At 46.1% G+C, this 14,469-nt stretch overlaps 1 protein-coding gene across 5 annotated transcripts in view; it reads right to left on the reverse strand.

Annotated features, from left to right (window-relative positions):
* Positions 1 to 3,259: 3,259 nt before the first annotated feature.
* Appl2 (adaptor protein, phosphotyrosine interacting with PH domain and leucine zipper 2) overlaps positions 3,260 to 14,469 on the reverse strand; it is a 42,525-nt gene continuing 31,315 nt past the window's right edge. For 2 of the 5 annotated variants that reach the window (XM_048418230.3, XM_048418229.3), the window contains exons 10-21: positions 14,178 to 14,336; positions 12,778 to 12,966; positions 11,634 to 11,676; positions 11,498 to 11,554; positions 11,322 to 11,410; positions 8,695 to 8,853; positions 8,527 to 8,579; positions 7,085 to 7,259; positions 6,121 to 6,157; positions 5,819 to 5,959; positions 5,061 to 5,108; positions 3,260 to 4,276 (exon numbers count right to left, since the gene is read on the reverse strand). In XM_048418230.3, the coding sequence (XP_048274187.2) occupies positions 4,142 to 4,276; positions 5,061 to 5,108; positions 5,819 to 5,959; positions 6,121 to 6,157; positions 7,085 to 7,259; positions 8,527 to 8,579; positions 8,695 to 8,853; positions 11,322 to 11,410; positions 11,498 to 11,554; positions 11,634 to 11,676; positions 12,778 to 12,966; positions 14,178 to 14,336 (1,285 nt within the window). In that variant the 3' untranslated portion in view covers positions 3,260 to 4,141. Of the gene's footprint in view, positions 4,277 to 5,060; positions 5,109 to 5,818; positions 5,960 to 6,120; positions 6,158 to 7,084; positions 7,260 to 8,526; positions 8,580 to 8,694; positions 8,854 to 11,321; positions 11,411 to 11,459; positions 11,555 to 11,633; positions 11,677 to 12,777; positions 12,967 to 14,177; positions 14,337 to 14,469 lie in introns of all 5 variants that reach the window. The other 3 variants (XM_087902190.1, XM_087902191.1, XM_048418231.3) reach the window with 3 other exon arrangements.

Consider the following 14,469-nt stretch of genomic DNA (forward strand, 5'->3'; position numbering starts at 1 on the left):
TCTCAGCTAAGAAGCAATGTGAAGTTACTTTCTTTCCTGCGTTTCTGTGACATGTTTACAAACAGGAAGTGTTCTGAAATCATAATAACCAGAGTTTTTATTTTTCCCTTAGAGAGTGTCTTGCTGTCTGTAGCTCAGCCTGGCCTTAAACTTAAGCCTGTCCTTGCGTTGGCCTCCCCTGAGCTGGGGTTACAGGTAGGCACCGTGTGCAGATGTTGTGGGGACAGTGAAGGTATGAGATGGTCCGTCAGACCCCACGCTGGAGAGATAGCTAACTGCTGCCGCTTTTTCCTTCTGTAGTGCTGCATGGATAAATAAGAGATGCAGGAAAACTGCCATAGGCCACTGTTTTCATGCGGGGCTGTTGGGTGAAGAAAACCAGATTGGTTCAGCTTTAGTTTAGCATAATTCTCTTAACAGCTTCATGTGACAGACATTTTAGACTGTGATCCTCTGCTCAGGGACCTTTTGTGCTACATTGTTTTCTTCTAACCAAGGCCTTCCAACATTAAGAACAGTTTAATAGGACTATAAAAAGTTTAAGGATGTAGAAATTAAGCAGAATCATTTAGAAATTAAGCAGAATCATTCAGCTCCATAGATGAGGATAGCAAAGTCAGAGTTCAGCTTATACAAAGTAAATACTTACGTGTAGTCAATTATATATATAAAAAAAAGTTGAGTCAGTAAATAGACTCCGCCTTCTCCAGTGGTGTGGCTCTTTATCACTTAGCTTACTGGATATCTCCAGTTCCCATCAGTGAAGGTACACCAAGGATGTAGGTGATACATAGCTCTAATTTTAGAGCATGTTTAAGAACTATAAATACATATACAGGTTTGTGTGTAGTGAGATCGTTTTCGTAATGCTACCATTAAGGTCAAGGGAACTAAAACACCTCTAAGCATGGCCTATATAAGAAGTGTTACTGAAGTATTTAATCTTTGGGTTTACAAAAGCTGTGAAATGTCAGAAAACTACTCATCTGCGGCATCTGAATTACCTTTGCTTGTGTCTGAAGTTACGTACATATTGCATGATAAGTGTTTAGAAGCATAGACATTGAACCCAGGTGCTGACCTGTCTGTTCTGTGCTCGTGTCTTCCAGCAGACGTTGGAACAATAATAGTAGTACTTAGCTCAAAGGTTTCTAAAGACTGTTAATTTTTTTTTGAATATAAAGCACTTCATATTAGGAAACAGTACCTTAGAGCCAGACATGGTGGCATCTACCATATTCTAGCATTTGTGAACCAGGGGTAATCTTGAGTTTGTGGTCAGCTTGGGCTAGATGATGAGACTGTGTCTCTAAAAAGGAAAACAACAACAACAACACTTGTATATAAAGCACTGTTAATATTAGCTAGTGTAACACTTAGGTTGTTATCTCTACTTCCTTAGGTAGAAACACATTTGATGTACGTGTTAGTAATTCCTGGTAAGTGGCTCAGCTAGCTGCAGACATTATCATTAAGGGGTGTGTGGGGGGGGATTAAACATCCATGAACACTGTGTGTGTGTGTGTGTTTATAGAGTCTGCACAGAAGGTAACCCAAAGACCACGGTCTGAAGGCAGCTAACCTCAAACTGGGAATAGAAATCAGCAGCCAGCTAGCTTCTATAAAGATCCTTCCCATCTCTCAGTTGGGCACGATAATCTTTATTGTGCTTTTAATGCATTAGTGTGAGTCTTGGTAAGTTGAGACAAAAGACCAAGTCACCCATTGCTTCTGGCTTTTGAAAATTAAGATATGTAATGCATATTAGACTATGTGAAACACCTAGTACCCATTGCTGCCCCACCTCCTGTGGGATCTAGTGGTGATCTGCCCTTGCTTTTCACAGCCTGTGTTTTGCCAAGTATTGCAGGTCAGTTAATAGACATGAATCTTGTGATTTTGTGCCTTTAATTCACTATGCTGAAGTTCTTTTATGTTGATCCACAGCTGTAGTTGATGAAGTTTTCCTTCTATCATATCTGGTTACATGCATGCCAGTGTTCTGTTGAGAACTGGGTTTCTCTAGCTGGGGTGGTACAGTCATCTGCATACATGTCCTTGAAAGATTCTAGGACGGGTGCATTTCTGGATTGCACTGGGGAACATGGAACATGCCTTCTGTGGATGTGATTCATTGCTTTATTTCTGCCATCTGCTATACATACGTGATTTCACTTCCTGGCTATTTGAGAAAGCATATTTGTTTCCAAGCCCTTGTAACCTATGAAATTCTTTGTCCTTACAAATATTTTTATATATTTAGGTCCTTGGGTCTTGTTTGGTTGTCTCTCCTTGGTTAATGTTTTCATTCAGTCCATTGTGTCTTTGGGTGTGGTTGGTTTCAGGACAGTCTTTTTGTTTACCTCAGGGTTTGCATGGCTTGTTTTAACCAGTCTGTATAGTGCTTTAGTGGATATTTGCTGTATACAATACTAGCCATTGAACTCAAGGACGTGTTCGATCATGATAGGCAGATGCAGTGCCTCTGAGCTAAAGCTCTCGTTTTCAACTCAGTTATCACTGAGCTTCATGTCTTTGACCCCTCTGAAAAGTTGTAAGCAAGGAAGGTTTAGATGACTGTCAGTCTCGCAACCCATCCGAAACCTAGACCCGACGGTTGTTACAGAAACGTGAGGTATCTGTGAGCTCATCCTAGGCTATAGACTCAGGTTAATTGAGGCCAGCTTGCTGAACCTGCTGCACATATCGAAGGGTGGGGTCCTTCTAACAGATCTTGTGTAGTTAGCCTAGTTTTGGGTGGTAAAAGGTTTGCTGTTGTTTCCTCTTTGTGGTCTATGCATGTGTAAGTGTTCATGTGCGCGTGCACATCTGCATTCCAGAGGATGATGTTTGGTTCTTCCTCTGTTGTTCTCCACTTTATTTTATTTATTTATTTTTGAGACAGGCTTGGCTCCTAAAATGGAACTTCCAAATTACTCGAGTAAGAGTGGCGTTATAGCGGACGGCCAGCAGCTCAGCTAAGGTCCTTTGCTTGGTCAGCAAGCACTTACGTGTTTTTTGAGACAGTATTTTGTTTGGGCTGCTTTGAAGTCCACACACAGCCCAGGCTGGCCTTGAACTCATTCTCCTTCAGCCCCAAGTGTAGAAAATGTAGGTGTGCCGCTGTCCCTGACATCAGACATGACAGCATCTCTACTCCAGAACTTTGAAGCAGGACTGCAGGGCCAGCCTGGCCCACAGAGCAAGACTTTAGTTTTCTTCTAGGGATGGCCTATAAACTAACCACAGTAAGCATAGAAAGAGATAAAACAGTCATTTTTATTGCTAAATTATTACAAAGATACGCTGATAAAGTTGGTTACAATTAAGTATATTGCATGATTTCAAGATCTTTATCTCTATTTCAAAATTAGCAGGGATGGAATTGGTCTGGAACTCCAGGAACCAGAAACATCAGGGTAGAGACAACTTCACACGAGCCCCACTGCCAGGTGAGCTTCACATGAGTTCTAAAATTAATTGGTCCCTTTGAGGAAGGTCTGGCTCAGAAGAAAAGGAACTAGTCGGGCTGTCCCTTGCTCACAGTGAGTAGCCACAAAAAGCAGCCACATTTAAGAGAATGAAAGCTGGTTCAGAAAAGGTCCTGTTGTGAAGACTGGCTGTCTCTGCTAGTGTTTGAGAGCAATGCCATGAGGTCCGGGGAGGAGACCCTTGGTTATCAATACAGCTTCAGAGTGGCAGGCACTTAAACTATGTAAAATACAAAAATAGACCATATTAATAGGAACTGTTTAGTATTTAACGTTGTAGATTCAGGACGTTGTAGATTCAGGACTTTGTCTTTTTAAGAAAAGGATCATAGAAACGGAAGTGATCCCATCCACGTAAAGTGAACAATGCATTTTTATAGTTCTCATGCTGGGTACCCAACAGCACAGTCTGGAACAAAGACTTACGACAGAGCACCTAAAATAACATTTGTCGGTGGGTAAGCACGATGCCACCCATTTCTTACTGTTTCCCTCCCAAGTTTCTGTGTCAGGGCATCCAAGGGTACATTCCACATGTGACTGTCAGCATTCTGAAGTCAGGTCAGTGTGCCTGCACGTCAGAGAAGTTGAAAACCCTTAAGGAGGTAGCTCTCCTTCCCAAGTGCTCTGACCCCAGATGCCCAAGGGAGTTATGCTTCAGATTCTGCGCCTCTGCTGTCACCTGGGCTTCCGCCAGTGTCACCTGGTTGATCGTTTAACAGTACATATTTTCCGTCATTGGTTAGTGGTACAGACAGCATTAATTGAGCCAGTGCTTCTGGATCCTGAAGTTAAGAGAGTTTAAGAGAGGGGGGAAAAAGAAAAAGCTTAAGATGCACTTAAATCCCTGCTTGATCTTTAGTGTTCTGGGCTGTGACCCCATTCCCACTAAGAGTCTCTGGGCTGCCATCCGAAGGAACTCATGGGATGTACCCGATTTATAGCTGTCTTCCTCTAGAGTCTATAGGGCAGCCTTCAGGAAACTTTTCTTGCATATCTTCAAGCCATTGTGTCTGTGTGTCTTAATTATGTACCAGGAGTTGGCAAGAGCCGCACAGGAGCCCACTGTGCACATCTGCCCTGTGCTGGTTGTTTTTGTACCAGTGGAATTGAGTCATCAGACTGCAGCCAGGCTCAGGAGAGTCCTTCTAGCAAGTGCACACACTTCTGACCTACACCACTGCATGCTAGTTTGCATCCCTCCCTGCCTCTTGAGCAGACAGTGGAAGATTGTACGCTGCTGGACAGCACGGAAGTCTCTGTTCCTTTCTCTAGGTTCTCGGCTGGTGGTTGCCAGTGCAGGTGATGAGCACCTTTACGTTGGAACTGAGTACTGAATCTTAACTTGAAAGAAGAGCTCTGGCCGGGTTGAGTGCGAGCAAGGAAGTTAGCGCAGCTGAGCTGCAGCAGTGCTGTCAGTGGGGGGAGGATGTGTTAGCAGACGGAAGCACCTGCTCATGGCATCTGGTTAGAGCGCTCAGAGGAGTCCAGCGTTAGCACAGAGTGAGGGTCCTACTGTGTCTATAATGTCTTTTGAGAGTTACTAACCAGTGCTAGAATGCAGCTTACCTTCTGGACCTCAATAATTTCTTTCCCCAAATTAATAGCATAACATATCTGTAAGAGACAAGAGAAATGGTGTTGGGCAAAGGTAGGGAAGGTGTGTTCTGAGGAACAGCGAGGCTGCTGGCTGCAGGGGCTCTGTATGTACGAACATGCAGGGGAGAACACAGAGGTAAAGCAAGTACTCAGTGAACGGTCTGGTTTTGATGAATTCTGTATATCAGATGAGTTCACTGTTTTTCCATACAAAACAAGTTGTAATGCTTTCCTTGGTTTCCTTTGAGACTGTTTTCTATTGTAACTTTTGCTTTAATTTATTTAAAAACAGTGGTTCTCAACATGTGGGTCTTGACCCGTTGGGGAGTATCAAACAACCCTTTCACAGGGGTGATATAAGACAACTGGAAAACACAGATATTTACATTATGAACATAACCGTAGCAAAATTAGCCACAAAGTAGCAACAAAAATAATTTTTATGGCTGGGGGTCACCACACCATGAGGAACTGTGTTGCGACAGGGTCATACATTTGGAAGATTGAGAACCACTGCTTTAAAAGAGCAGAGGTACCTTTTAGCCTTTCGTGGCACTAGGTGATTGTATACAGCTATGAGCATTGTTGTCTTTAGGTGGGGCCTTCCTAGAAGGTACTACTGTGAATATCTGGATGGAGGCATGGATAATTAGATAATAAGATGGATAGTCAAAACCCACACCCATTAAAAATAGCCTTATTGAGATGGACAGACACAGACAGAACACCTTTTCGCCTTCTGAGTTGCTTTCAAAAATGTACGTGCTCAGGGACTCTTCTCCTGTGGACTCCGGAACTCGGATGACAAAGCCAACCAGTCTTTTGTTTTCTTGATGAGCAGCAAACTGTGTGACACTGGTAAGTTCAAACTTGAGGGGAGGGGAGCAGGACAGGGGACAGAATAAGTAATTACACAATTGGAATTTACAAACCAGCACAACTATTCTCTGTGGAAGAGCTGAAGAAGGCTGTGTTACAGGGGACAGGAGAACTAAGGTGTAATCAACATTAAGGTGGAGCAGGTACTTACGCAGGCTCTTGACACTTGAGTTTGAGGGTCTATCAACCTGAAATTGTAAGAGACCCGTTATTACACACACGGTGGTCACACTCAGAGTTTATAGGTCATCATGAAATCATACAAATGGCCCATATATGAAATGGCAAGGTCTGGTTCAGGGAAAGATGACCCTGTGCTGCGCTTTCTGCCTTTACTGACCTAGTGTGTTAAAGCCCAGGTACCTGGTGTAGGGTAGGGACAACTGGAGCAGGAAACTGACAATCACTTGAGCACCCTGACTCTGAACCCAGAGACCTGGGCCAGGGAGAGAAACATCTTTATCCCTGAAGCCAGGACTAAAAGACAAGTGCTCTGGCGCTGTCCCTAGTGTCAAACACACTTTGTCCCTAGAATCAGAGCCAGTGAAAGATTAAAGTCAAAAAGCTAAAAAGAACCAATGCAAAATTATTAAAAAATACTGTGTATAGTTAACACTTCCTGTAGGCTATGTGTATAATATACAAATTTTATGTGTAAATTTGGGCCCCATCTGCAAATTATCTAATATAGATGTGCAAATTTGAAAAAACAAAGCAAAGTCAGAAACACTTCTGTTACAGCATTTCAGGTAAGGAATACCCAGTCGATAGTCACTAACAGCAACCTTTTACTTTTTGTATTTTTGAGACAGGATTTCTCTGTGTAACAATTCTGGCTGTCCAGGAACTCACTCTGTAGACCAGGCTGGCCTCCAACTCAGAGGAGATCTGCCTGCCTCTCCCTCCCGAGTGCTGCCCGGCTGGAACAGGACTCTGAAGACAGGGTCTGTGCTGGCCTCAGTCCTGCTCCAGTCTCCCACACTCATGCATCACTACACTTAACCAGTTCTTGCTAAGTACGCATCTTTATTCTGAATATCAAATATTAGCATTACCATTCCAGATGGGTAAATATTCCTTACACAGGCAATCAAGAATGAAGTAAACTGAGGTACCTCAGGGTTTGGCTGGTAACCATTAGATGGGACTCCGTCATGCGGAAGATGTTGTGGATAGCTCGGGCAGCCAGGACTTGTCTCATTGCTTCATAAATCACTTCAGTAGTGTGATCTGTCTTAACTGCCATTGACCCCAAAAACCGAACGATGAACATCTGCTGCAGAAGAGAATCTGCAAGAACACACTCACTCAGGATCACATACCGTGCTGACTGAGGACCCACATCGGGAGGACACACTCAGGATCACGTAACATGCTGACTGAGTACCAACATCAGGACCTGAGAACAGGTGAGGCCCCCGGTCTTACTCTATTGTTTGTTGGAGACAGGGTTTCTTTGTAGCCCTGGCTGTCCTAGAACTTGCTCTGTAGACCAGGCTGGCCTCAAACTCAGAGAGATCCCTCTGTTTTATATATACAGTTTTATGTATTTGAGGCAGGGTCATGCTGTGTGGACTAGGTTGGCCTTTAGCTCACTGACTCCAGCTCTGGATTACTGGGCATGCTCCATCCCATCCACCTGAGCCCGAGATAACGCTTGGGCTGTGCCGTCAGCCAGCTGCAGGCAGCTGTCTAAGCCGCTTTTCAGCACAGGTTGTTAATATAACAACAACAGTTTACCCAAACTTTTTTAAGGTTTATTTTTATTTTACGTGTATAAGGTTTTGCTTGCATGTATGTATACCATGTGTATGTCTATGGAAGCCAGAGATGGGTATCAGATCCCTTAACTGGAGTTACAGGAAGTCAAAGCAGGGTATATAGGTGTTGGGAACCAAACCCAACTTGGGGTTCTCTGCAAGAATATTAATGCTCTTAACTGCGGAGTCCTCTCTCCAACCATGTTTATGCAAACTTAAAATAAAATAAAATTTTATGTGTACATATGTACACTGTGCATGCCTGATGTGTGTAGAGTGCAGAAGAGGGTGCTGTGTCCTCCGGAGCTGGGGTTACAAATGATTATGAGCTGCTATGTGGGTTACGGGAACTGAATGCCAGAGCAGCAAGTGATCCCTAAGCCATCTCGTCTCCTGCAAATTCTTAGGTATTACACGTGAGGGAATCATTGGAAAGAGCTCCCTTCTAGCAACAGTCTGAGACTGCAAAATCTGCCTAACTGAATTAGTCCTGTCTCGGCCTCCCTGCTGATGGAACTACAGATGTCTGCTACCACCTCAGCTACTAAGAATCTATGTTAATTATGACCAGTTTTCCCTCTTTGAAAATCTGCTTTATATTTAGATATGATAGTTTTCTGGGCAGGAACTTCCAAACGGTGATGGTACGGCTAAAGCTTAGACAGCCATAATGCCTTCTCCTTGGTCCAGGTTCTCCCAGAAGAAGGTCAGACCTGAGCTCCTGTGCTACACCTCAGCTCTAGCACATGACTTCTCACCTTCAGGACCAACGAGCAGGAGCACGTCTGGGCACCTACCTTCTGCCTCAGGGAATGATGCGTCCTCAGTCTCACCGAAAGGGTTGGTGCGCCTAGGGGAACAGCCAGAGGTCAGCAGTCCTGACAGCGAGCAGCAGCTAACAAGAGCTCAGCACCTGAACCCTTAGGTTCAGTAGCGTCCTTGGTGGTGAGTAAAGACAGACGTACCTGCTGCCCCTGTTCTGGTCAAGGAATTCTGATGCAGGAAGTACGATATCAAACTGAATGGGTGTCCCTGGTGCAATCAGTTCCTCTGTGTCCAGAGCGCTGCCTACTGCTTGGGAAACGATCTTGTCATTTTCTGTGTCTGAATTTTTCATGTTTTGACTAAAATATATAAAAAAAGAAATTGAACAATTGAGTCAAATGCTGATGTGACTTACATACTGAAATAAAAGCAAGCTTCAGCTAGTCTCGGTCCGTTCTACAGTCCTCAACTTCCTGTCCTTGGCTAAGACCCTTCACCTCTTCACCGCTTCCAGGCCCTCTGCTGCCCTACTTCTGGGCAGTGTTAGGACTCAGAGCTAATGTCTCTCCCTTAGAGACTGGGTTTTTTGGAGCGAGACTACAGGCACCTCACATTTACATATTGCACACCACAGGCTCTGAAAACATGTTAGCTAAAAGAACAAGATGTCTGGATCTGACATTGCAACCTGGCTGTTATTTCCCGAAACCCCTTCTGCTCACCTAACACACCCTCCACCTGAGAGACAGCAGACATACCATGTGTTCCAAGTCTTCCCACGACCAGCTCAGATTACACCACTAAGCCTTTTTTGAATTCTGCGATAACTTCTCAGTAAGTCATCACAGCGTTTGGTACCCTGTGTGCGTCCTGAACACCGACTGTGCTGTGGCTCACATGCATCCACAGAGACAGCCAGGAGAAGCAGTGCACTCCTCACATGGTGGGCAGCCTGTCCTGCGCTGTGCCGTTTTTCTCCTCAAGGTTAGAAATCCTTCTTAAGGTGCAGTGCAGATGCCTCAGGAAGACTGTCATAGCATTTCTAGTCTTAACACGGCCTGGACCATGTTACTTCTGACACCAACATGCCAATGCCCGAGTGCTGTATGGAAACTGCAGTGTCAATCTGACAGATGTCTACCCAGTGAAATATAGGTAGAAACCAAAGGCGCAAGTCTGGAGACAGTCCTGTCTCCCCTCCAACCCCCCACATCTAGAGTTCATTCTATGGGTGGTGCAGTCACTTTTGTAAACCTGGTTCTGACTGGTGCCCCTTAACCCCTCAGCCTTGTCCCCACAGCCTATCATTCCTGGGCAGGGGTTACCAAGGCTTTTTACAGTGCCTCAAATCTATCTACTGGCCTATCTATCGTTCTTTCTCACATACCCAATGCCAAGTGCATGAACCCCAGGAAGCTACACAATTAATGGCCTAAAAAGAAGTGCTTAGAAATCTACTTGTAGAACACCTGGTGGAGTTCTTTCTCCCATGCCACTAAGACAGAGTCTTGATTCTCATAGGCTGCTTGATGCCACTGACACAGCAGATAAGACCACCCTCTACCACCTAACGACGTGAGAACTCCCAGAGACAAAACACAGGAGTCTCTGGTCAGAAAATAACTACAGATACACAATACAGACCAAAAATGACCTCTAAATGGGTCACAGTGTTGGATAAATATATGTAGGCTTGGGAGAGAGAAGAAAAAGCACATAGAGAGTTATAAGAAGACGAAAATGGTTTAAAAAAAATAAAGTCTTTAAAGAGAGTACAGACGACAGTCATAGATTAAAAGGTAAAGAATATAAGCCATGAAAAGACGGAAAATACACAGAGTCTGAATTATGTGTATTATTGTGTTTTCTTTGGATTTTTGAACTGTGAATGAACTAAGTACAGAGAGACATTTCATTGTATGGGCTGCTAAGCTAAACCAACATACATACGTATTTTAAAGGTATTATGACTTCAAAATTTGAGTCTAAGGATTTGTTGCTTTGGAAAAGGGGTTCTTTTGTTTCAACAGAGAGATGCCATATAGCCACCACTGGGGAAAGACGCCTCTAGAGTCCACCGGAACCTTACCAGTAAGCCACAGCCATGTGGCGATACACAGATTAATAGAAATGGGTTAATTTGAGATATAAGAGTAAGCCAGAAGTACACTTAAGCTATTGGTCAAACAGTATTACAAATACTATAGTTTCTGTGTGGTTATTTCGTGGTCTGGGCAGCCAGGAACGAACAAGTGGCCTCTGTCAATAGGAGTCCTAGAATACATCTTTAAGTCGTATTCAAAAGAAGCTGTGTGCATGCTCAGTTAATGAGAACAGCAAAACCAGATGTAACGGGATGCCTGTAACTCCAGCACTTGAGAGGCTGAGGCAGCCCAGGTGATATGGAGTTACCACACCGTACACTCCAAACCCCAACAGAATAGCAAACAGCCCGAATATTCATTGCTAATAAGTGACAGACTTATTGAAAGAATTATGAAAACGCCCATACATGTGCAGAAAAGGCTCAACCAGGAACATGGGCACACACAGAGGGACGAGGGTTACACTGCCCTTGTAGAGCCACTGGCCAGGATGCACGTCTGTCTCGTACTGAGGTCTGGCCCAGTGGGGTGGACAGGCATCCTGAAATCAGGTTGAAGACTGGCTCCGCCCACCGCCTGTGCTGTGGATGTGGGTGCATTTCCACAACTGCTGTGGCATAGGGTGCAGTGGAATCCGGGGTTGTGAGGGCTGGGAACAGCTCATTTCAGATTCCTAGCAGTTCAGCTCCACAGAGGGTCATTTTCCCCTGTCCTTTATTTACCTGGAGCAAGAGCTTTCTTGTTTTTTCCCAAAGCTTGTAATTGGAGTCACCGCCTGAAGAGCCGTCTGGTTCAGCTTGATGGCTACAGCCTACATGTAAGCCACAAGACACACGCTCAGTCGGGGAAGGGACACCTACCTTGCAGTGCAGTGCTGGCAGGCAGGTGCTCTAATTACCTCTGGGTTGTCCGTCAGGTAGATCTGCCTGGAGATGTTGTTTACCGCACATATCCACTGTGGAGGACATTAGGAAGAACACTGAATCCCAGTTGCTCATCCCAGGAGGACAGAGGTGAGACAGACAGAGCCTTACCTCTTCGTATTCCTTTCTGCTCTCTGCTTGGAGAATTATCCCCCTGAAACAAACAAGATGCATCAGTGCTTCCAGGTCTCGGGGACTAAGGAAATGTTCACTAACAACTTGGCCTCAGGAAAGCAGCGTGTGGGATGGAAGGAAAGCACAGCTGTTGGCCTGGCCCTTCAGCAGGGAACATTATCTCCAGACCTCGTTCTCCTCTGTACGTGAGAAGGCTGGATCTGGATCATCTAGCCTCTGACTACAAATTAGTATTGTCTTGATGCTCTTCTTAAATGATCCAAGATCTCCTTCTTTGAGGAAGGACCTAGAGCATGTATTCAAGCACTGAAAGTCCATACACCAAAGACATTTGACCTTTATAGTGGCCTTAGCTCTCAGGGGCTCTGTGGTAGAGGAACACAGATGCCATCTGTGTACCTGGGAAGACTCAGGCTCGGGAGTGTTCAGGAACTACATGGGACCACTAGAATCTGGGCATCTTAGTCCTGAGCCACTGGCCATTGTCAGAGAAAGAACAGTGTCTAACTGCTCTAACTTGGGCAAGGGATGGCCCACAGACTCCCACCATTCCTACCACCACCCTCTAGGCAGGCAAAGCCTGAGGCATTTTCTAGGACTTAGAACCCTAAATACAAACTGAAGCACTGCTCTACATGAGGGGACCCACTGGGATGAGACCCACTGGGATAGCTACAGGCTACCACATTTTCAGGTATCGCCTTTGGGCCCGTAAGTTTCCAAGCTGTGGGGAGAGTGTGGTTAAATGACACTTCTGTAGAGAATGTACTGCTCCCGATGTAAAATGGACTTCTTGCAGTTTTGTGCCTGCGCTCCCAAGCCTTTCCCTGAAACAGGGAGTCCCAGCTTTCTCAGATCTGACAAGCACCATCTTTTACATCGGTCCTGTCCACATCCCTGCCCCTCCCAACACACAGCTGGATCCTGACGGGGTCCTGAACAAGGTGAGCTGAGTCCAAGTGGTCACTGTCTCTTTATAGAGAACTGGAAACCATCCTTGGGGAGGCCCTGCAGTGTGGCCTCACCTGTGGAGGACTGGCGCATGGCAACCTGGGCTAGCAGCCTTCTTTGTGTCAGGGCAGTTCTGACACGGTCCGCCCAAGTGAGACACGGAGCTTACGGTTTGCCGCTAGGCGTGGAGATCTGGAAGCAGTATCGCCGATCCTCGCAATCCACGGCCATCACAGAGCAGTTGTCCAGGTCCTGAATCAGGCCTCCGGCCACAGCTCCCCTGGGCTGGCACATGAGGTTCCCGCCTTGCGTGAAGAAGTACAGCCTCTCCCAGGTGGTAGTGACCAGTCCTGTCTTGCTGTGGGGATTGCGTGTGGAGGTCCATTAGCACTAGAACATGGGAATACCCTCCATACCATGCTGCCCGTTCTCAGAAACTGCCATGTTTTAGAAATATCTTCGCATTAAAAGAAAACTCTGAAACTCATGCTGTGAACAGTGGCAGAAACACAGCCTCAGTCACTAGGAAAATGGCTCTGTTCCCGTGAGGAGTGACGGCGCCAAGGTCAGCACTGCAGACACACGTGCCTACTGTTGGCTTCCACACCCAGCAGCCCTAGCTAGGATCCGTCCATCACAATGAGGAACTGAAGCCTGCATCCTTTCCCAGGATGTAGAACTGAACTGTTCTGATTCTACCAATCATCAGGGTCACAGTGCCTCTCCTCAGTCCTGGGGCTCTACCTGGAGGACATTCTTGTTTGGTGGGCTGCATACATGAGGAAAATGCAGCTTCTTGGCAAAAGCAGCATAACTTTGTGGAGTGGTTCCCCTCCACCTCCTGCCCAGAACTAATGGGGACATTTAGCTTATAGTCTCCCACTGATAGATCTGAGAGAGGCTTCACCTGCAGAAAAGAGCTGGCAATTTCTCAGATAAGCCTAACAGACTTAGATTACTATTAACTAAATAGCAACTATGTGCAAGGCACTGTGGGTCTTGCTCCAAAATTACTATTTTAACATCAACTGCTAACACCGGAGGGCTCCCCACAAGTCAGAGCTCAGTCCACAGCAGTGATGCAGGACTCAGCCACCTCCCAGACAGGAGTCCGCCACCAATACCAGGGCGCTCCACACCTGACAGCCGCAGCCTCTTGGGATCTTAGAAGCAGGCGAAGGACATTTAAAGACATGATCGTGACAGGTATAATCCAATCCGGAGAGATCTAACTGATCCTGCCTCAGCACAGGCCTCTGAGACATTGCTCTTACCCTCGTCCAGCAGGGGCCGAGGGCTATAACTCTCAATGCCTGTGGTGACAATGACCATGAAGTCTAAACGAGGGTGGCCTGCAGCCCCTGGAGCCCAGGGTCCTGACTCCAGGTTCTCCTGGCTCTGCTGTCAGCTTCGTCTCAGTGCAGCTTGGAACTTGGGTCCCAAAAGCTTCCCCTGTCAAGCCTGTGGCCCACTACCACCCACACGCCTCACTGGTGACATGAGAAACAGATCCTGGGGCCACTTCCCAGGGAAGGCTGAGCTCAGCCATGGGCTACATGGCGTTCTCACTTTCTGAGATTGAGGTAGCCAGCCTTCTGGATGAGGTTCCTGTTGATCTGCGGTGTGGCCGCATCACTGTCCGGAGTATAAACAGATTCATCGACCGAAAGCAGCTCCTGCTGGGATACGCGCATCTTGTCTGCCTCAGCTTCCAGCTCGACCTGAATGCTTCAAAGAGAAGGGTCCAGGTCAGTCACTCTCCACAGGCCAACTCACAAGGGTGCAGGGCCTGCTTCACCCACTGACACTCCCGCATCACAGATGGAGCCACCAGCTTTCCACATGGCACAGCTGTCCACCC

This window comes from Myodes glareolus, chromosome 26 (genome assembly GCF_982192425.1).
Source record: "Myodes glareolus chromosome 26, mMyoGla1.1, whole genome shotgun sequence".
NCBI lineage: Eukaryota > Metazoa > Chordata > Mammalia > Rodentia > Cricetidae > Myodes > Myodes glareolus.